This window comes from Galeopterus variegatus, unplaced genomic scaffold, assembly GCF_000696425.1.
Source record: "Galeopterus variegatus unplaced genomic scaffold, G_variegatus-3.0.2 Scaffold4, whole genome shotgun sequence".
NCBI classification, from domain to species: domain Eukaryota; kingdom Metazoa; phylum Chordata; class Mammalia; order Dermoptera; family Cynocephalidae; genus Galeopterus; species Galeopterus variegatus.
Window position 1 is genome coordinate 54,794 of NW_007726115.1, and position 24,270 is coordinate 79,063.

Here is a 24,270-nt window from a genome sequence, read left to right on the forward strand (position 1 = left end):
TCCCACTATAAATGTATGATCTCAAGCTTAGAGTGCTGCCCAGCAATCATACTATATTAGCTCATCATTTCATTCTTCCACTCTTTCAAGTTATATTTGACACCTTCCTCTTAAACCTCCAAACACAGCTTTCTCTGCTTCACTCTCGAAATAAAAAGCAACCAGAAGTCGTATCTTTCACAACCAAACCTATCAAACTTCTTGCATCTGTTCCTATATGTGTTCACCCTCTCCTCTCATTGCAGTGGGTGAAGGGTCCTTACACCTTTTCTGGCCTGTTGCATCCCAAGTGCCTAGATCAGGGCCTGGCATGCGGTAGGGACTCAGTATTTTTCCACTGGAATGAATAAGGCCAACCTCTTCAGGACTTCATCCTTGCAATTTCTCCCTCTCTCTTTGGCCTAATCAGTTTCTCTGTGATTGCATCATAACCGTCATTATACAAACATTCTGGATTTTCTTTCATCTTGGAAAAAACCCTCCTTTGACCTTTCATCCCTCTCCAGTTTTACCACATTTTTCAGTTCCTCTTTGTAATAAAACTTCTCCAAAGAGCTGTCTAGACTTGCTGTCTCCACTGCCTTTCCTCATGCTCTCTTTTGAAGCCCCTCTAAGCAGACTTGTATCCCCCGAGCACTACTGACACTGCTCTTAAGTCCACTAGTACCTCCGCATTGCCGAATCGTTTCGTTACTTATCAGGCCTCATTTTGCTCAGCCTCTCAGTGGCATTTGACATCGTTTATTATTCTTTTCTTCTAAGAAGACTCTCTTCACTTGACTTTTATGACACCACCCACTCCCGGTGTGCATCTTCCCTCACTAACCATTGCCTGTCAATCATTTGTTGGATGCTCTTTTCTTCCAAATTTCTAAATGTTGGTGTAACCCCAGGGCTTAAACTTTGTACCTCTGCCCACTCTTTGGGTGATTTCATTGAGTCCCATGGTTTTAAATTACACGCATTGAAGTTTCCTCAATTTACATCTCTACTCTGGACTCATGCATTTATCTGCTTACTGTCTGTCTTCACTTAATGTCTTACAGGTACCTCAGACTTGTCCAAATCTACATATGTGTTTCTTACATCCCTTTTTCAAAAACAAAAAACCCCTGCCCCTTTCACAGTTTTCTCCACCTTGGTAAATGTAGCATCATCCTGCCGACGACGCCAATTTGTCTGGCTAGGCTAAGGCCTGGAATCCTGTCACAGCACCAATTGTGTGGTGCTTAATGTTCGTGACACCAATTAGCTAGCTACATGACTGCGCTAGTTGTGGAGCTCTTTTACCTGCCATTAATCCTGCACCGACTGGGCCAATAGTTGATTTAGGGCTGGATCTGGAGCTCCCAGACCCCTCAAGCCCATTCACAGACTGGGTCACAAACCCTTCATAATTTAGGGCTGGATCTGGAGCTCCCAGACCCCTCAAGCCCATTCACAGACTGGGTCACAAACCCTTCATATGCTAGGCAGGGTCACTAGACCCCACACACGCAGGTCTGTGAGCTAGGTAACTGGCCTAGAGGTCCTTGGAGCCATAGCTTGGAAAGCATGGCTGCACCGGGGCGGATACCCAAGGCCAACGCCCACCTGCTTTACCAAACTCTCTTTCTTTCTGTACCTCTCTCTCTCTACCTGTAGAAGACAAGAATAGCAACAAAACAAAAAAGACACATTGGTGCAGATGCTGCACTAACTCCACACACACCCACAATTTGCTTACAGAGCAAATTGAACCACACCCAACTGGACCCGAGGCGAGGGCCCTGACCAAACTATTCTATTTTCCCAACAGTAAACCACGACTCCATTCTACTAGTTGCTTAAGTCAAACAAAACAAAACAAAACAAAAAACCGTTGGGTACGTTCTTGATTCTTTTCTTTTTCTCATACCTTCAGCAAATTCTGTAGAGTTAATCAGTTTTTGAACCAACTCCAAACCTCAATTCAGGCATCCTGTGACAGTTGGGTCAGGGTGCATGTCCATGACAGTAGGTGGCTGAGGCAGGTTGGCAGCGAGGGTGTGCAGGGTGGGAGCAGGTGTTAGACAGACCAACAGTGTGTATGTTGAGCTCACCAGGAGTGATCCCAGGGCAGCAGGGGAGGGAGGCTGAGGTAGGATCACAGAGGGGCAATGCCAAGTAAAGGAGTTTGTTTATTACATAGCTAGTAGGAAACCACTGCCACATTTTTTAAGCAGAGAATTTTAGAATTACGAATAAAAATTGTATATTTAATCTTTTGTTAGACGAAAAATATATAGGTAATTTTGAAACTGATTTTCTAATTTATGTAATGTATCATATCTGACCCTAGAACAGAGAGAATATTTTACCAGTCTGAATACCATGAAAAGAAAGTTTTCATAAAAAATTTGCACCAAATTGAAAAAAACACCAAGTCCAGGTGGTTTCATTGGGTGTGTATATGTGTCTGTGTTTGGGGGGTAGTGTTCGACTAAAGATTTTAGAGTAGGTAAATCCAATGCTTGAAACTCTTTCAGAGCAAAGAAAAAAGAAGGAAAAGGTATAATTCTTCTTAATGAACTAATTTAACACTGATAGCAAAACTGGACAAAGACTGTACAAAGCAGATTAATTGGCCAGTCTCACTCATGAATATTGGCATTAGAAATCATAAATAAAAACGTTAAGAAACATAATCTAGCAGCTCATTAAAAGACAAATACTTCAAAGTCAACCTGGTTTTACTCCAACAGTAATGCAAGGATGTTCAATATTAGGTAATCTAATCATATATTAATCATATTAATAGACCCAGGGAGAAAAATCATTTCAAAACCATAAATACTGACAAGTTATTTGGTACAATTTAACAGCCATGGTTTGAAAAGAAAGAAAAAAACCAAAACAAAACTCAGTAATAGAGGAACAAGTGGAGACTCCTATAACTTAACAAAGTTTATCTGCCTTGTCCCCAAATCCAACATAATTTTTGTGAGGTGTTTTTTTTTTTTTTGTGGCTGGCTGGTACAGGGATCCGAACCCACGACCTTGGTATTTTAAGGCTGCATTCTAACCAACTGAGCTAGTCAGCCAGCCCCAACATAATTTTTATGAGCCAGTATTTAGAAAAGCTGTACAATAAGAAGTACAAAAATGGAAAAGACTGAGGTTATACTATCGTTCTTTGTACATGATAAATTTGTGTACTTGGTAAATCCAGGAAAATAAATTTTTAAAACCACTATAAATAATAGAATTCAATGATGTAGTAAGCTATAAAATTATTATACAGAAGTCAATAACTTCATATCTACAAAGTCAAGTTAGAAGATATAATAGAAAAATTTATTTAAAAGAGTTATAGCAGACAAAGTAACTAGGGATAAATTTAATAAGGGAAGTACAAGATCTATATTAAAAAACTTTAAAATACTATGGAAGAACACAAATAAGATTTGAATAAATGAAAACACATACCCTGTTCTTAGATTAGAGGAGTCAATATCAAAAAGCTGTCCATTCTATCCAAGTTAATTTATAAAATTAACACATACCAATAAAAACGTGAGTAGATTTATTCTGGTTTGGTTTGGTTTGGTTTGGGGTTATTTGTGGGGCAGGGGAGGACTAGAGAAGCTGAATCTAAACTTCATAGCTAGGAAAGCTGTAAGACAGGAGCAGTGCGGAAGGAGACCTGCCTTTACCAGGTATGCAAGTGGAGTCAGGAGTTCCTCCAGTACACACCATTAGGACAATATTAAAAACAGAACATAAAGTCTAGAAATAGGCTTAAATCTTCATGGTATTTAGTATATCGTCAAGTTGGTGTTTGAAAACAGATGGGAGCCCAGTATCTGTAAAAGGGGCTCCAGGCCAGCAGTTCGTGGTCTTCTGTGTTAAGACCAAGACCCCTAACTGCAATTTATGTTCCTAAAGTTGCTCTAACAGTTGAGATCATTTTAAATACAAAGTGTATAGAAGTCAATTAGGAGGGAAAATTCTACTTTGAAAACCCTTTCTTTTACATTTCCTAGGTAGGTGTTGGTGGGTAGTGAGTGATTTGGTGGGAGCAATGGACTGTATAGAAGGGACACATGAGTTAACAAATGCCTAGGCTACAAATTATCTGACATCAAAAAAGGTATTTATAGTGAAAGCATCTAATTTGCATTCAACTACTATTAAGCATCCATTATGTGCTTAGGATAGAAGCACTTTCCTAAAAGGAGAGTTGCTAATAAGGCAAAGGTTAAGGGCATATAAATTAGAAAAGAGAACCTAGAGAACATCTATTCTGGTTACTTATTCTGGCTAATTGTTCTAGAATAATTATCCTAGTTAACCTAATGCAAAACACTTACCAAGTAAGACTCTACAATGTATTTATAGTGTGAAGAAAGGTATTTTGCTAATGATATCCACACACATCTTTGATATTAAAAGTGGAGATGTAGTGTAGCAAGAAAAATTGTTTTAAAGAATTTCCAATTGTATATGCTGTATAGATCATCTAAATATGCTGCATGAAAAAATGCTGTCAGCAAAGGGATTTTGAAATCCCAGAAAATACTTTTCTATTCAACTGTGATATCAAAGAGTAAGCCATTGCTTTTTGTTCTAGTTTTGACTTTTTTTTCCTTCAGTTTTCAGTGTAAACCAGGTACTACCAAAGAAGTTATTCAGGTATTTGAAGGGAGTTAAGTTATAGCTGCCAAAATACTTCCTATGAGTTGATAGGGAAATTCTCCAATTGCTGTCATTGGGGATTATGTTTGATGGTAGTTTCACAGAATCTGGGAAACGTTTACAGAGGTCTCATTGTTTCAGGAGAAAAGGATGTCAATCACAAGTTACTCAATCTCTTGGGAGTAAAATTCACCCCCAAAGAGATGAATTAGACTGGGATTTTTTCAGTAAGTGGTTGGCTTTAATGATAGTGATAGAAACCAAACTTTACTGTACTGTTTCCTGTTATTCTTTTAACTGGCACCTCCAGTTCTGTTTTAGGCTTCGTTGATAGGAAATATTAAAATCAAAGGAAGACTTTGAAGAAGAGGGCAATGGCCTTGCTGCTATAACTGTAAACATAGAAGGCTTATTTAACATGCTGTTTGAGAGCACAGGTTTGGGGCACCTTTCCCACCTGTCGAAGCTGGGTGGCTTTGAGTAGGTGGCTTTCCTTTGTGAGCTTCAGTTTCTCCAGTTGTAAAGAGATACAAACCACATGTCTGGTTTGCTCAGGATAGCCCTGGTTTACAGCTGTTATCCTGTGTAATTATTAATTGCATCCTCTTTCGTTCTCAAAGGTTTTCTGGTTTTGATAATAAATTACACAGTTACCCTACCTACCTTGAAGGGTTGTTATGAGATTTAAGTAAATTAATGTTTGTAAAACCCTTAGCACAGTGCCTGGCACATAGTATGTGCTCAAATGATGATGATTAGTGTTACTAAACGGCTTGGTTTTCCAAACCAGACTTCAAAGAAAATGACTCAATAGACTGTCTGTTTTTATGAAAATTTGGCCACTCTCCCAATCATCCTGTCTTTTATTTCACCCACATAGAATTTCCTGCCTAAAGCAATGAGTTTGAGTGGTTTCAGCAGCGACTAAAAGATTTCTGATTGCTGTGGCTTTACAGGTTATCTGTATGTGGAACTACTTTGCTAACTTTATAATAGTAGAATACTTTAGAACATTTTCAGAATTTTTTCACAAATTATATCTCATTTTCCATAAGAACTTCACAAAATAGGTATTTTAATAGTCATTACTATTATTTCAATGATCTGGAAACTGGGGCTCAGAAATATAAAATTACTTTCGCAAGATCCCATAGTCAGAAAGCATCAGGGAGGATATGAATGCAGGACGTCTTAGAGGTCATTTCTTTTTATTGTACCATGTTGGTTAAAGAAAAGGATGAGATTACTAAATTACCCAAATTCCTTCTCATTATGCCTGGTTTTCTCATCTTTCATTCCATCTTTGACTTGTCTGGCATTCATTCATTCATTTACTCCCCCCTCCCCCCCAAAAAAAAACATTGTAGTGCTGCTTAGTCTCAGTATATGGACAACAGTGCCTGACCTAGAGTAGCTTGCAGTCTAGAAGTGATAACTAAATGCAATCATTTGCTGTGTGAGTAATTTCAGGACACAGTGGAAACACATAGGAGTCTGTGCTGGCTGCTGGCTCTGTGTGCTCACTGCTCAGCAATTTATGGCACCGTGTTACTCTGTACCATTGCAGGAGAGGATGAGAAAGTTGGAGTCTCTCATTCCCAGGCCTCTATGCATTGCAAACCAGTGAAGGTGTTGTATACATCCCATTCCACTGTAATCACTCTCCATTCATATCTGCCTTTTCTTTCCTTTTTTTTTTTTTTTTTTTTGTTTTTTTCGTGACCGGCAACGGATCGCAACCCTCAGTGTCGCACCTGTACCGGACCAGGACCGGCAACGGGATCGCAACCCTCGGTGTTGCCCCCACACCTCGCTCAGCCAGTGAGCGGCTGGTCTGTATGTGGGATCCGAACCCTCGGTGGGAGCGCTGCCGCACTTCCCAAGCGGCGCACTGTAGCAGTGCGCCACCGGGCCAGCCCCCATATCTGCCTTTTCTTCTAGATGGGAGGACAGCATCCCTTTCTTGTTGATCTCCAAAATGGAGCCAAGCACCTGTCACATGGAAAGGGACAGGCACCAGAGACTGTACTCGGTGCTGTACGCAAATATATTCAATATTTATTGCAACCATGCAAGGTAGCTTTGATTATGCCTGTATCATGGATGAGGAAACAATCTTGAACAGATTAGGTCACTTGCTTAAGATCACATAGCTTTTAAATACTGAAACAAAATCTCTCTCTTAAAACACCTTTAATGAGGTGTAATTTACATAAAATAAACTGTATGTATTTAAAGTGTACACCTTAATAAGTTTTGACATGTGTATACACATGAGACCATCACCACAATCAAGATAGTGAATACATCTATCACCCTCCGAAGTGAAACCAGGATTTAAATCCAGATCTACAACTCCAAAGCCCATATTTTCCTTCCAGTAATAAGTGTATGGAGAATAGAACCCTTGCTGTAGGCCTTTTCTCCTAGTCACTCTCTTATGGGGAGTTTTGAATTTGTTGAGATAAAGAAAAAACATCTTTTACAACCCAACTGTCCCTCAGTAAAAGAATGGATAAATAACTGTGGTACTAGAGTGAAAGGTGAACCCCAGTGAAATGAATGAATTGTAGAGTCACACAACTACATGGATGTGTCTTACATAATAGTAAGTCAGAAACCCTACAAAGAGAATGATACTATTTTCATAGAGTCAAAGCAAGTCTAAACATGTAATTTAGACATACTTATACACACAAACACACAGATATAACAAGAAGTTAAGGAATGAAGAACATAAAATTCAGGCTAGGGAAGCAAGGAAATGGGACCAGGGAGGGACATGGAGGTAGATGTGGGTTATTAGTAATATTTTAGGTCATGGGTTGGGTGGTGAGTTCTTGAGTATTCATTATGTTATGTATTTTGAATCTATTATTTATTATACTGAAATAATAATTAAAAAGAAATTATATCAGTTAAACATTTGTGTTCTAATTATTTTTATTATTTTGAGGAAAAGGTCACTTAACATGGAATAGTTAAAATCCAAAATGTTTTAATTCAATACATGCTAAGAAAGTTTAAAGTTCTTAGGGCCGGCCCGTGGCTCACTTGGGAGACCGTGATGCTGATAACACCAAGGCAGCGGGTTCAGATCCCCCACGGGTCATCTTTAAGTAAGTAAGTAAGTAAGTAAGTAAGTAAGTAAGTAAGTAAGTAAGTAAGTAAGTAAGTAAGTAAGTAAGTAAGTAAGTAAGTAAGTAAGTAAGTAAGTAAGTAAGTAAGTAAGTAAGTAAGTAGGTAAGTAAAGTAAGTAAGTAAAAGTAAGTAAGTAAGTAAGTAAAAGTAAGTAAGTAAGTAAGTAAGTAAGTAAGTGTAAGTAAGTAAAGTAAGTAAATACATAAATAAATAAAAAGTAAGTTTAAAGTTCTTGATAAAGGGACTAATATATTGAATAGGAAGGGTAGGGCCTTGAAGAGGTGATTAGATTTTGAGGACCATACCTTGTGAATAGATTAAAAATGGTGGTCATGGGTGTGGTTCTGAGGGCTTTAAAAAGGAAAGTACACCAGGAGCTGTCTCTGTGCTCCACCATTTTCTGCCATGTGAGACCCCTGGGTCACTATCATCAACCACCAAATATGTTTTCTGGACTTTGGACTTCCCAGCCTCTGAAACTGTAAGCAATAAATTTTATTTTCTTTATAAATCACCCAGTTTCAGGTATTTTGTTATAAGCAACACAATGAACTAATACAGGAGAGAATGAACAATTAAAGTTACTTATTAATGTGGATGTGGATATCACCTCTTTGCCATCATGGAGTTGCAGAGTGGGCCGTGAACTGTGTTTCTGTATGGATTCAGTTCTTCCACCCCCACTTTTTCTGTTATTGTTGGCTCGGGGGGTGGGGGGGAGGAATAATGGAGAGAACAGAATTAAATCAGGGTCTTTCATGTCTAAGTATACTGAAGACAGAAGAAGCGTATTGCCAAAAAAGAACGTAGAAGTTTTGGCACCTTATAAAACTATCTAGGATCTTGAAAAGCAAGAGTCAGCACAAGAGAGATTTGATTCTGGAAGGAAAAACCCAAAGACTTAAGTGTCCTCCAAAAAGGACTGTAATGTAGGTTGGTATCTTTTTAAGTAGTGCTCTATAGTTTTATATATTCTCTATTTTCATGTAATAATTGCTAAATTAATGCTAAATTTAGCTCTGGTTTTAGTTCAGTTTTTTAATTTCTAAAAGCAAAGCAAATTTTTAAAAAAGACTGGGCTAATCTGTTTCACAGTTAAGCCCACTTTTGGCTGTTCTGCCAAAGAGATTATACATAGTTCAGGCCCCACTGTTCATCTGGTGGGAGCTTGTCTCATTTCCAGGCAGGACCTCATAGTCTCTGAAGTGCAGGTCTTGCAGCATCCAAATGTCATAAAGCATCTACAGGTGTCACTGGTGATCTCCCTTTCTAAGTGAAGTAATTTGACACAAGGAATTATGGGTTGTTGTTTTTTTTAAAGATGACCAGTAAGGGTATCTTAACCCTTGACTTGGTGTTGTCAGCACCATGTTCTCCCAAGTGAACTAACCAGCCATCCCTTTATAGAGATCTGAACCCGTGGCCTTGGTGTTACCAACACCACACTCTCCCAAGTGAGCCACAGGCTGGACCGGAGTTATGGTTTTTTAAGTTTCATTTCTGACTTGCCATTCCTTCCCAGTCCAGGTTATGGGGTATTGAACATTACTGACCAATTTTACAAATCTAAAAACCACATATAAGTTCAAAAGCAAGACAATTTTAAACTTAAAAAAAAAATTCGGTCACCTTATATTGAGGGATTCCATTAACATGAAGCATGTCAGTGCTACTTGGGTCATTCTGTTCTCTGTACAGGAGAGTGAGCATCGCAAATGCTAGTAAATGAAAGAGCCAGGACGATGACACATTCTGTTTTTTTATTCAATCTCCTACACCACATTGTTGGCTTTTATAGATTTTCAAAATATTTTGTTCTAATGGAGAGATATAAAAGGAGATTTTTTTTTAATGCCAGAATACCTAATAACTTATTGTAAATATTACCATGTTATTATTTTACACTGTTTCACAGCAGAGACATTGGGATCAGATCTGGGTTCTAATCCCAGCCACCCACTTGTGAACTTTCCAAAAATAAAGTTACCCTTCTGAATCTCCATTTCCTCATTCGTTAACCAAGGCTAACACTGTGAAGATTAAATGAGATAGTTCCTATAAAGCCTGCAGCCCATGGCAAGGCATATAGCAATTAGTTACTAAATGGTAACCCATTTGAAACCAAAATTCTGAAATAGCTTTCTATGCAAGTCTGCTTTAAAGCCTCATAGAACTTATATATATTTTCGTGAGAGAGACAAATAAGATAAATAAAATATATGTGTACTAGTGATATGTACCAAAGAGAAAAAAGAAAGCAGGGAATGGGGATATAAAATATTGGAGAAAAGTTGAAATTGAATAGGGTAAACAGGTAAAAGACTTCAACAAGAAGGAGACTCTTAAGTAAACACGTGAAGAAAAAGGTGCTACCTGTGTGGATGTCTAAACGAAGAACTTTTGGGGTGGTAGGAACAGCAAGTGCAAAGGCCCTGCGGCCTGAGTGTGCGTGGTATGTACAAGGAGCAGCATGGAGGATGGTGTGGCAGGAGTAGAATAAAGGGGAGTAGAGTAGTAGGAAATACGGTCAGACAAAGAACAGTGGGCCAGCTGGGAGGTCCTGGAGGGGCTTGTAGGTCATAGTTAAGACTTGGTGGAGGTTTTGAGCAGAGCGGCAAAATGATCTTACATTTTGAAGGGATCTCTTTGGCTGCTGTGTTGGGAATGGACTGTTGGAAGGGGAAGAGTAGGGGAGGGTGATCAACAAGGGCAGAAGCCTGGAGAACAGTTAAGAGGCTAATGTAATAATCTAGGGCTTTACACTATCCATCTTAAGGGAGTAATGTGTTCTGCCACTGAGATGCAGGAAGTTTATTCCTGAGCCCCTGCTGTATTTGTAAACACTGGGAGGAATGGGAGTCACATCATTCAGAAAGTCATGCCATCCTAGTGTTTTATTTGTGTTTAGTAGATTGTGGTAGCATGTAACAATCACATTTGCATATAACTTTATCTGTGCTCTGCTTGTCTGGGAAATTTTCTTGTAGGAGAAGGGAACCCTTTATAAAATGGATTTTCTTTGTCAGTTGTCTTCCTGGAGCAGTCCCTGGTGATCGTCCCAGGGCAACCAAGGCCACAGGGAAGTGCTCTTTCATTGTGATAGTTATTGATTCTGACACTATCAGTCAACTCAAATAAAAGTAGGTTAGTGGGGCTGCTGAGCAGCATTGAGATGCTTACAAGTGACAGACGTCACACACGGAAAAGGGAGCCCTTGCTGGAGGGCAGCAGGGCTTCATAGTTCTCTATCATCCTGCAGCTTTACTTTTCTTTCTTTTAAACCTTTTTGGTTAAGATTTGCTTCTTATTGCCTTTAAAATTTATGCTGTATTTCCAGGTTGCCTGAAAAGCTATTTCTTTGTGTATATATCTGAAAATTGAAGTAACCTTTTAACTTACTAAATTGAGATTCAACCTCAGACATGTGGTCTTTACCAAAACCGCTGTGAAATTCTCAAATAAAATTAATTTTAATCATCGTGTGTGTGTGTGTCTGCACCTTAAGGTTAAAGAATGTGTATTATAAGTCAAACTTAACGAGAGTGTTTGTCACAACTACAAAAAGGCTGGAAATAATTGATTTACATTAGATGGATTAGCTGCTGCATTTGCTGCTGCTGGCTCAAAAATCCATTTGGTTGTTTTTCAAGAATCTGTGTGAGCCGTAACCATTTTCACCAGAATCAGATCAAATACAAATAGATATAGTGCAATTTAGTATGATAAGACACAAGTGACATATGCTCAGTTTATAGATTGAGTATATTTGTCAATTAATTACAAACGATATTTCATATTTTCCTTAAGTGGGAAAGAAACTAGATGGTCATTTTATATATTAAGAACATATAGTAAAAAATATATTGAGATATCTAACTATATGATTTATTTTATATTTTTATTCCACAATGCCTTTATCATTGTCTCCTTGCAATAAAAAAAAACAAAACAGGTACTTCATAACTTTGCTTTTCTAAAATCATGTCTATATGACTACCACCTTCATATCCATGATACTTAAACAGTTATAGACACTTCCACACTTATCATCTCATTAGGTCCTAAGAGGTACCTCTGTGAATGCAGAAGGCAGACAGGATAGCCCCATTTTACAGCAAAGGAAACATCAAGGTTTAGGAGCAGACTCGGGTTTTTGGATTCTTAGTCTAGGACTCTATATCCCCAACACCTGATTATTTTCATTAGCTCTGATGTAGTCTTTTTCAGATTTGTGGAGCTTTAGTAGTTGTAGAATAAATACAGATATTTTGCAGCAAGATAAATTCAGTAGCAAAAAAAAGTGACAGTGTTCCTTGTGTTCAAGATTTCTAACCAAGCATTTCCATATATTTCCTACCCATGTCCTGTTAGAAACTTGCATTAAATCCACAAAGGCATCAACATGCTTTTTAAAAGTAGGTAAATCCTCACAAACATAATGTTGGATGAAAGAGGTCACAAAAGAGAACAAATAGTATGATTCCCTTTATAGAAAGTTCAAATACAAGCAAAATGAAGCTGTGGTGTTAGCAGTTCAGATATTCAGTTATTACCCTTGTTTGGGGGTGTATGATGTAGGGGGAGAGTTTGAATTGGTCTGGGTGCTGGTTACACAGGTGTTCCTTTTGGGAAGATTTATTGACGTTTTATTCTTCAGTAAAATTATTTTTGCAAGCCTTTTTTTCATAAGTGGTAGTTCAGTTTAAGTGCTTTAGACTTGATGAGCAGTTCTTATAGATTTATTGTGTATTATAAACTGCCATTTTCCCACAAAAGTCAATTACCTTTTTGATTGTTGCTCCTAAGCATGTTACAATCATTTTGAATTCTTGGAGCTTCCCTTTCCCAGCACCAGCTGCTATGGAGCTGTGGTGAAGTCCATCATAAACTTTCATGCTTACACTTTTTAAAGTGTTTTGGGAAGAAAGGTATTGATTGAGGAAGGGCTCTTCAGATAGGATGTTAATCTGCATCAAAACAGAAACTGCTGGAAATGTCTTCATGGAATTCCGATAAGGCTCAGAGCAGAGCTTTAGTCAGCTCCTTATAATTTAACTATTTCACACCGATTTTTGCCTTTTAAATGGTTTCAGAAGAGCACAAATAGTTGAACAATAGCTCTATCATTTTTGAAATGTTCCTTGAGGTCAGAGCCTAAAGGAAATGAGATTGAGGCTAGAAGTTATTTTGAGCAAAACTAAATTTTAATAAAAATGGAAACTGACGGCTATAGCCATGATGTTTCTCCAGGCTTCTAACGTTAAACTAAATCCATAAGCTTTCTGACCACAGTAAATGTAGGGAAAAACAGGAAGAACTTAAAAGATTTTGTGGATCAGCAAAACCTTTTGCAGTCTTCACAGTTTACAGACTAAGGCCAGTGTGAATCACATATATTATGGGTCCTGCTCAAGATGAGCAGTTTTCTTACAAACGGTTGCTTCTGTTTCTAAAAGGGGACCCATTATTTTTGTCTTCCTTTAAATTGGTCTAATTTTCTTTTAATAAGGAATGTATTTTTAAATGTTTCTGCCAGCTATTTACACACTGTGGCTGCTGCTTTTTTCTCTGCAGTGTTCTCTTTCTTCGTCAGAAGAGGAAAGATTTATTTCCAGCAGGAGACCTAAAACGCCAACCTCAAGCGACTTCTCTGACCTTAATACTCAGACGAACTGGACCAAGTCACTTCCGCTGCCAACACCAGAAGAGAAGATGCGACAGCAAGCCCAAACAGTCCAGGCCGATGTGGTTCCTATTAATATAACTGGTACGCTCCCTGGGCAGACAGGTTCAGAATGTACTTGGGAGAAGGCTATGGCTTTTGTTTGTTATATGCTCTTAGCATTTCATTTGTACATCAAAGGTGAATAGCTGTGGTTGGGCTTCCTGCTTGTTGCTTAATGAAAGGAATACTAAAACTACATATGTGTGTGCCTGTAAAATATCTGTTGCTTGTTAGATCAGAAGACTATGTCACCAAATGTTGGTGTCAAAAAATTCAGTGGTCCAACCATTCATTTAAAGAGTGTCTTTTTTAAATTGAATTGCTTTTTAGTTAGGTTTTGGTCATATTGGAACATCTTTTAAATGTGGTCCTGGGTAAGAACAAAATTATACATTTCCCTCCTAAAGAGTTATTTTAAGTAATATTTATAGAAGTGAAGAAAGAATAATTTTGTGATGTTTCTGAATGATATTTTCTTACCTTCATGTTTTCTCAAGTAGAAAAGGGGAAAAATTACTTGAAATAAAAATAAAGTGAATTAATAGTAACTATAAAAATATCTTTTAAAAAAGTATTTTTATTAACCTTAATAGGGTGATAAAATTGTGTTTTGATTTTCATAATTTGAATTCCACACTCTTTAAATAAAAATCCATTTCTTCTGAATATGCAACTTTCGAAATATGTTACATTAAGGTGGAATATGAATATTGTCAAACCTGGAATTCAAGTTCTTATGGAATATTATACTCAGCCTTTAATCATTTGTGATAATCAAGATGACACATAATTAGGTACATAAAGCTCAAAGATGATCTTTCAGAAACTTAGAAGAGCTGTTGAAAAGATATCAAAATTTCCTTGCTTTATTATTTCTGTAGCCTGCAAAGAGGATGGGTCAGTAGTTTGGGGAGGGCACAAAGTAAAAAATAGACATTTTAAGAATTAATAGATTCAACCGTATATTCAATAGAAATAGATAACTATAGTGATTGTTGACAGTCCATATAACGCATGGCCCATAGGACCAGAACCTAAAAAAATCAGTTAACCGAAAAGCGTTAGTTTTCATAAACCATTAGGATGAAAACCCATAGACGCTTGCCATGCTTCTGAGGCTCTTGCTGTTGGAAAGCTTTTTGCTACGGCATTGGTGAGCTTGTAAGGGGCTAATAACATTTTGATAGTTTTCAAAAACCTTATAGGATGCTTAGAAATTACATATAAAACTCTTATTTTGAATTTCATGGAAATTTAATAAAGTACATCAATTTTTTTTTGTGGTGGTGGCTGGCCGGTGGTACAGGGATCTGAACCCTTGACCTTGATGTTATAACACTGTGCTCTAACCAACTGAGCTAACCAGCCAGCCCAGTTATTTTCAATTCAAGGTACAATTTCTCACATTTGTTTTACTTAAATGTTAAAGGAATAGCATGGCATTGTAATTTATTTTCTTTGCAAATAACATTGTTTGTCTTTCTGACTTTGCTTCCCATTTACTTAGATCATATTTTTTAAAGCTTATTGTTACAAGTAGCTATGTTTCAGAACAAAGTGTTTATTGCTCAATGAAATACATGGATGCATATTTTCTATAAGAAAATGAATGATGTTATTTGATTGATTAAACGCAGCAGAAATGTAATTATATTATATATGATTAAATGCCTAAGAAATAATATTATAAGATTAGAAAATTATGCTATGAAATATGACAATCATAATGGAATTAGGATGAGTGAATTATTTTGAGATTAGGAGATTTTTTTTTTTTTTTTTTTGTCTTTTTCGTGACCGGTAAGGGGATCGCACCCCTTGGTGTGGTGTCACCCACACCGCGCTCAGCCAGTGAGCGCACCGGCCATTCCCATATAGGATTCGAACCCGTGGTGGGAGCGTCGCTGCGCTCCCAGCGCCGCACTCTCCCAAGTGCGCCACGGGCTCAGCCCGAGATTAGGAGATTTAAAGTAGAGTAACTAGAGTTTCAGGAATAAGGAATTATTTGCAATGAATTACATTGTCACAGCAGAAGACAGTGTCATATCTTTGAGGTTTAATTCACTCCTGTTTGATGACTAAGTAGATATAAATTACATGGAGTTTAAAAGAAAGTCTTTAAAATGCCACACATGAAAGGTGAATGACAGCAAAGAAATGAGCAATATGAGTTATGTCAAAATGCAGTTTACTTTTAATTGAGTGATTAGCATTTTGCAGAAATGTCAAAATTAAATATAATACCTAGTTATATATTTATTGATCCATTTTATGGGTCTGTGTTTTTAAATACACACACATATTTCTTCAAGGATTTGTTTTTCTAATCTGGTGTAAAGAAGCAATAAATTAAAAATTTTCACTTTTGGTGGTTGGCATAGTTTATACAGCTTCCTACTCTTTAAATTATGTATTTCTAAAGTCCTAGAAGACTTTTGAGATAAAAAGTTAGCTTCCTGTATGGAATTGTCATGTGCTTGTCGACTAAGGTGAGCATTGACCCTCTAGTTTGATTTTCAGTAAGGCTCAACAGGAAAAAAATGCCAATAAATATATTCTTCCAAATCCAGAGCAAAGCCCACCAGACATAGAGGTAGAGCATTAGGACAATGAGCTGCTGCCTTGGAAATTGATTTAATCCTTATAATCCTGTAGGGACTTGGCATGTTCTAAGAGTAGAGAAAAAAAAGAAATGTTTAAAATAAAATGTGCAAATAAGTATGTTCTGTAATCTGCCGTGTGGGATAACAACTCTTCCACCTGGAAGATAAGTATAGTGAGTAAACATACTTAATTTTTGCAAACTGCCTTTTACTATTGATATTCAAGCTACCTAAGTTTATTTCTAAAAAGTGACCATGACTACCTAATGCCATTTTTCAATGAAAAGGAGTGGTTAAATTCAGCAAGTGTTTATTGAATAACTGTTTTGTAGCAGGCATTACCTGGGTGGCACAGGGGAAGCTAAGATGAATGAATCATGGTCCCTACCCTCAAAATATGTATAGTCCGGCAGAGGAGACAGTCTTTTTTGGTCACCATGCAAGATGGAGAGTTTGGTGCCTTTAATGGTGTATGTTTTAGATGTTCATCCTCATGGGGTTTGTTTCTTAATATCCTTGGAGCTTGGGTGGCTTTATCTTTTATTTTTGTCTAGGAAGCAAAACTAGAGATTAAATGCAACTTTCTATTAATGTTTTGTCCATTCTTAATGTCTTCATACAAGGAAGTTTTTCTGTCTGCTGCAGGGGACTAATGAGCCACCAAAATCATGACTTGCATTTTGTAAGCACCATTTACGTGGTTGCACATAGTGACCTGATTTTCACAGTAATGATACCTTCTGGTATTTCAGGGTCTTTTCTCACTAATCTCCATTGGCAACAAAATTGCAAGCATTTGCAGGTTTGCAAGCTTTTTTTTAGTTTGTTCTTCAGTAGATGAAATGTGTTTTGATCATTCAGCTCTTTTATCCTCTGTTTTGATTAAATAAGTTTTACAGTTTATTCCGATTAAAATAGAAGTTACGTTGTCCTCAACGTACCCACTTTGAATGTGTGTCAGTATTGCTAAAAAGAATGAATGTTTTAATACTTATCTTGTACATACATAAAATGACAGAAGTATGTAATTTGTGTGCATGTATGTATTTTTGAAATCTATTTTTGAGGAGAGTAACCATTCAAAAAGTCAATGCTCTAATTAAACTGCCAAGTAATTTATAACAGACCAGTCAATAACTGATACTGTTATAAGCTTTATTATTTTATGGTTTCCCATGGTGTGTTAATCACACAAGCTTACGCTGTAGAAAGAAAAAAGTCCTGTGGATGTGGCATTCCGGGTTCAATTGTAACCTCACCTGAAATGTCAGAATTAAGATCATCTTTAAAAAGTGATTATGGAACAGAAAGAAGCAGTTCAGCTTTAACAACAGCAGTGCTACTGGGTCTCATTGTGATGAAAGTACTTTATCATTACAAGGCTTTTCATTTTTCTCAACAGTTATATTTTACACCATAACAATGACCACAGTCTATCCAAATTGTCAGCCGCCTAGACTGAAGAAAGAGCTCTTCTTCCAAGAACTCTTGACTAAGTTATTTGCACACAAAAGAAGATATTACACTGGTCTCTATGGGATGACCAGATGAATAAAGTATACATATTGCTACTACCATATACATGCTGATGTAAAGAGTGATTTTAGTGATGGAGGACCTATGTGAAACCCTTCCAAAGTTATTCAAGTTATTTTTTAAGTAACACAAAATCATTCTTCCAGTGTGTTATTAACAAATTCGCATTTGCTACTACTCCAGCTCATTTGAAAATGAGATCAAGGTGCTTCCTTTGGAAGGACACACGCAGAAATTGGAAAACAGCCTTATGATGATAATGTGCCTTCCTTCCCTTTTTGCCCTTCAGCATTCATCATCATTTGACTGGCTAACATCATTATTAATACCTTCTTATCATTTTACAACAAGCTTCTGGAAGAAAGTGCATGGTGTCAGCTTGCTTGGAAATAACATTGCTTTGCTTGTTCTACTACTCTACATTAGGGGAGAATTTTGATCGCCAGGCCAGCCTTCGGCGGTCTCTAATTTACACAGACACTCTGGTAAGACGACCGAAGAAAGTCAAAAGGAGAAAGACTATTACAGGAGTCCCTGACAACATACACAAGGAGCTAGGTATGGCTCATCAGAACTGTATTCTGTTGCCCCTCCTTGCTGCCCGCCATTACTACGCTAACCTCATTAGTGGTGCTTATAAAATCAATACATTCTGATAGCCGTTTAGTGCCCCAAAGGGCCAGCTTCTTTCCTGAATGAGGCATTAGGTGCAAACCTTAATATCCCATGCAGACAGTTTACTGGATTTTGGGGAGAAGATGGGGGGTGGGGTGGGGGAAAATCTTATATGAAAGCTATTAACTGAGATGATAGAAATGGACAGTTATGTCATCATTTCTAGGTACCTCAAACACTGATTATTTCCACAATTAAATCTACTTTTCATTTAGAGCTTAAGTTTTCCTGAAACTAAAAACTCATTCTAGGACTTCAGATTATAAATATGAACTTCACTAGTTATACTGACAATACTGGTGGCATTTTGTCATCAGAAACATCAGTCTGGGGGGCCGGCCCGGTGGCGCACTGGATAGTGCGCCGCTTGGGAAGCGCGGCGGCGCTCCCGTTCGAGGGTTCGGATCCCATGTACAGACCGGTTCCCGCGCACTGGCTGAGCGAGGCGCGGGAGCAGCGCCCAGGCGTGCGATCCCGTTGCCGGTCCCCGGTCCGGTACGGGGGCAACACTGAGGGTTGCGATCCGTTGCCGGACACGGAAAAAAGACAAAAAGACAAAAAAAAAAAAAGAAACATCAGTCTGGGGGGCCGGCCCGGTGGCGCACTGGATAGTGCGCCGCTTGGGAAGCGCGGCGGCGCTCCCGTTCGAGGGTTCGGATCCCATGTACAGACCGGTTCCCGCGCACTGGCTGAGCGAGGCGCGGGAGCAGCGCCCAGGCGTGCGATCCCGTTGCCGGTCCCCGGTCCGGTACGGGGGCAACACTGAGGGTTGCGATCCGTTGCCGGACACGGAAAAAAGACAAAAAGACAAAAAAAAAAAAAGAAAAAAAAAGAAACATCAGTCTGGGATTATTGGTAAAGGTCACTACAATAGAAAATAATCATTTATGTTGGCTAATGCCTTTATTACTTTCAATGAAACAATTTCATAGCTTTTTTATTCAATATTTTTCAACCTGTGATAAAAACAGAAAACAATTTTTTGACGGGTGCAGAGGGTTGTCTAGTTCATAACTCACTTATCCATTTTCTTTCTGCTTATCTTTCTTTCTGCTCTGGATAATCCTTTCATTCTCCTCTTTCTCTATGAACTTCCTTTCCCTGTTTTATGGTGGGGCCCAGCAGTAATGTCTGCTGAGGCACATGGCAGAGTCCCTGGGTTAGGAGCAGGACGCAGTGCCAGGCTGCTTGGGTTGGAATCTTCATCCTGCCACTCACACTCTGGGTGACCTTGGGCAGGGTGCTTCACCTCTCTGAGTCTGCTTCCTCGTGGTGATGTTCATAGACCCTGCCTCTCAGGGTCGTTTGAGGACTAAATGAATTTATACACGTGACACCGTTAGTACCTGGTACTACCGTGAACATAATAGCTGCTGTTGTCGTTATTATAGGGAACTTAATACTAACAATCGTGAAATTTGCTTCTTCAGCCAATCTTTGGACTTATTTCCTGTTAGGTACTTTCACCTGAAGTTTGTGTTTACTATCCAAGGTTACACTCTAGAAACTCGAGTCATTTCTGAAATTGCCTATTAGTATTTTAGTCAAAATGAGTTTGTTCTAGCAATAGTGATGTATCTGTTATAGCACCTTGAGGTAGCATTTCAGCTTCTGGGTGCTACAGATATTGTGCTGTGTATTTTTTCCCCCACCCTCCTGCTTACATCCCTTGTTTTCCAGAGGGCAGGTTCACTCTCCTTTACCTGGCATTTTCTCTTTTACTGCCACCCAATTCTACAGTATAAATGCTCTGCCTTCTGGACTGTAGCAACAGGTATAGCAATTCTCTGGGTGGCTTCAGTGATCCAGATGGTCGCATTGTTCCATAACGGAGGGGTTTATTAGAAAAAAAGCAAGAGTGCAACTGCTTCCATGGGATTTGCGAAGTCCGTCTTTGGCTCATGCCCACGTGCTGCTGCTTTTAGCCAGCCTTCCTGTGGCTGCTGAGGCCTCCAGGCACCTTCCCTAAATCCACACCTTCCTGACACGTGGGCTTTCTCCCTCTCCTCAAAACATAGCTGTATCTTATTCTTTCAGACTCTTTTTTTTTTCCCCTTCTTGAGGTGACAGATAATTAATTTGAGAAACTCATCTCTACTCATACGTTCAGTAGATTTTTTTTTTTGTCCTTTTTGAGACCGGCCGCACCGCGCTCAGCCAGTGAGCGCTGTGAGCACACCGGTCATCCCTATATAGGATCCGAACCCGCGGCGGGAGCACTGCTGCGCTCCCAGCGCCGCACTCTCCCGAGTGCACCACGGGCTTGGCCCTCAGTAGATGTTTAATGGGCTAATTTCTTATAGCACTCGGGTAAGATTTATACTTTATCTGGTCTTTTCAGGAGATATGCCTTAAAGACAGGCCTCTTGTAAGGTTGATGTTTAGAGGTGAGCTACATTTTAAGTGGCTTTCTAACAAAAATAGGTAGGTTGTGGATGACTTTGTGCAAAAAGTATAAGGATAGTTTGACCCATATAAAGATACATGTACACATAAGTATTCAATGTGAATTGTCTATATACATATGTAATATGAAATCTAGAACCTAAGAATTATGAATTTTTATCTCTTTTATTACTGAACCAACCAGTATGAAGCCAATAACTCAGTTGCTTCTTTGATTTTACTGGAATGATCTGGCCAGATAGGTAAATCATGTCTTCTATAATTTTAATATTTTTTAAATTAATAACTGAGTCCCTGGAACCCACATTCGTTTCTCTTTTGCATGTGACATGGAACTACCACTGACACTGGAGGAAAGAAAATAGCCTTCCCCACATCATCTGTGCTGTGACTGTTGCCAGACATGAGACAGTTGATGTCATTGCACAATTGATGACATGACCTGGATCACAGCTAGAAGTCAACTGAGACAACTGTATCTAAGTTAGAGCTAGTTAAAAAAAAAAAAAAAAAAAAACAATTAGACAACACTCTAGTTTTATAGATAAGCTAGTTGGAGGATTTTGGGGCAGATGAGGGGAATTAACATTTGAATACAGTTTTACTTAGCAAAAAAATTGGATCATGTATTTGCTTCATTCTTTCAAGACTTCTGGTTGACCTTGCTTTTTTCCTCAATATTTTGTACTTCTAAGGACTCTGGTGTGGAAGTCTTGCACTACCTAACTAATGATTATCAAAAATAGGCCCTTCATATTTTCTTTAAAATTAGTCTTCTTCTAGTTATAAAACACAGGGAAGTATGGCTGAGTCAAGCAAATAGACAAAAAAGGAGGTGATTCTCTGAAGGAAAGGCATTTACTAGCAAAGATGCACCCTGTCCACTAGGTGCTGCCCAAGTTGCCAAGAACTGTGGATTTAAAAAAGTTTACCATACAGAAGTGCTTTCATGAATTAGAAACTTAACGTTATGCTTTATCATGTGCAGTTTTTACTTAAAAATCTGTAACTAATGGACTGTGGAGACTAGCCAACAGAGAACACTTTAAAATTGAGGTGTGATATTTAATGTTCATAACCAGAGCATATCTAAGGACTTATTATAATTTGTTGCCTTCCATTTAAGTGAATTGGACAACATTTCAAGTTTTTTCTTTAAACTTAAAACTACACATAAGTGTATATGTACATCATGTTATAAAGTTTCATTTTTTAGGATCAAGTAGGATTATTTTGGTGGTATATAGTTATATTTAGCCATTGAATTTATCCCCGTATATTCTGTCTAAGCAGAAAAATCCTCATTTAAAGGAATCCCTTTATGGACAATTTTTGATAGTTTGTACTAAGAGCATTACTAAAAATCTGACAACTCTTTTTTAAAAAGTCATATACTGAACCTTAACTTGTAGATTTTTCTCATCCTTAATTATATGTATTTTTTAGAAATTAAGAAATCCCTTGTATTAAGCAAAAGAAAAATTGTAATTCTTTTTTACATTATGTTTTAAAATCAGATAAATCCCATTAAGATTTTGTGCAGCACCTGAGTAGTCTACATGTGTTCGTAGTTCTCTTTTTGTAGTTTCTTTTGTTCTTTAATCAATATAGCGTTCACCTGTGTCCTGTAATATTGTGAAATTTTTATACTGTGAAAATGTTGGAGGATCTGTGTTGGGAATAGAATTTTGGTGGTCCCTTTAATAAATTATATATTAATTTCTTAAATCTTTGTTAAGGTTCTTAAGAAAACATCTTAATAAGAAAGTTCCACTCAGCTGTAGATGGTGAAGAAATGGTTATATATCTATTTTCAGAAGGCCACAATGGTTTTACATGCAAAATTGTTACCCAAAAGTATTGGGATTTATTTATAGCACTTAAAGGCAATTAAAAGTCGACCACTAACCCCGTGCAAAAACTACTGCAATTTTGAAAGAGGAAGATATCAATAGCCGTTGTTGAATGGCATGAGGTATCTTGAATGTCTGGAACTGAACCAGTACAATCTGATAAACCAATGTAAGGCAACCTCCCATCTTCTAAGCTACCAAATAGCACGAACTTACACTTTTTGTTTTTCTTTCCTCAATGTGGATTTTTCTTCTGCTCCTGCCCTTTTGCCCACTTCCCCTCGTTCTAAGGGACAGCCTCGTGTGTGGGGTGTGTGTGTGTGTGTGTGTGTGTGTGTGTGTGTCCACATGCACGTGTGTCTTCAGTGATTGGGTACATGGCAGAGGGTGGAGAGAGGAAATAGACCCTCATTGCTAAAGATACAAGTATGAAAAATGATTCTCCATTGTCACAGTGAAGGGCTTTATGCTGGGGAGCCTTCCTTGCAAGGTGGCATTTCCTTTGGGGTTGATGCAAGCACATTGCTGCCACTTTAGTAAGATCCTTTGCTATGCAGATATGCAAAAGGCTTTGTATATCCACTCAGGGACATATGCCCCACATGGTTAGTTATGTGGGGGTAGAGGGAACTTTTAGGAATCCCATCACTATTGTTGTCCTTGTGCAGGTGTCCAGGGATGCAGATGGGTGCTGTACCAGCATCACTGCGCAAAGCCCAGGCTTGAGATACTTTCAGGTCCTTGTTGGATAAAAACAACATAGCAAGAACTATGGTTTTGCTGTTTTTAAAGATTTGTCCTAAGGATTGACTGTTTATTCCTCAGTTACACTTTGATAAGTTCTTGGCTTCATTATTTTTTTTCTTTTCTTTTTAAAGCTCTGTAAGAACAGAGCTTTCCTGGGTAGCTTGCAATCTGTTTATCTATACTGAAGTGTTTTTCTTGTTCACTTCCCTCTCTGTCTGCCCTTCCTCATGTTTCTTTCTTTCATTTTTTTTTTACATACTATTCTTTATTTGGTTGTAAAACTTTAAGAAATGAATAAACCTAATCTGAGGAAATGTTCATTGGATCAGTTCCTGCTTTTCTCCACCAGAACACAACAGATTGCTGTTACATTTTGAATGTCACCAACAGACAGATGATAATGGCTTCAGATGGATAATGAAATGTTTGAAACACAGATGGGCCTGTAAATCAATTTTCTCTTTCTTAGGATTTCCTTCTAACATAAACAATTCATGTAATTAACACTATTTTATACCAGTATCCTCATAAGTGGTATCTCTGTGGCCTTGTTGTTCAACTACTACATTAATCTGTCTTAGGGAAAGACGGTCACTGCTTGATAGATGTTCTCTGCAGTCCCCTGGTGGAGGAAAGGCCACCTTTATTTATTTATTTATTTATTTTTAAAAGATGACCGGTAAGGGGATCTTAATCCTTGACTTTGTGTTGTCAGCACCACACTCACCCAGTGAGCTAACCGGCCATCCCTATATGGGATCTGAACCTGGGGCCTTGGTGTTATCAGCACCACACTCACCCGAGTGAGCCATGGGCCGGCCCGGAAAGGCCACCTTTAAGTCTTTACTGAAAGGTGGTTATTTGAAAAGTAAATCCTCCCAGAGCACTCAGCAGCCTTGATTTCAAAGGGAGTACCTGAGAATTCCAT

General features: G+C 38.2%; 1 protein-coding gene across 2 annotated transcripts in view; it reads left to right on the forward strand.

The window, feature by feature from the left end:
- The window catches only part of NHSL1 (NHS-like 1), a 64,454-nt gene that overhangs the window by 29,107 nt on the left and 11,077 nt on the right, over positions 1-24,270 (forward strand). The window contains exons 4-5 of one of the 2 annotated variants that reach the window (XM_008573215.1): positions 13,372-13,564; positions 18,088-18,219. In XM_008573215.1, coding sequence (XP_008571437.1) covers positions 13,372-13,564; positions 18,088-18,219 — 325 coding nt within the window. The remainder of the gene's footprint in view (positions 1-13,371; positions 13,565-18,087; positions 18,220-24,270) is intronic. The other variant, XM_008573290.1, reaches the window with a different exon arrangement.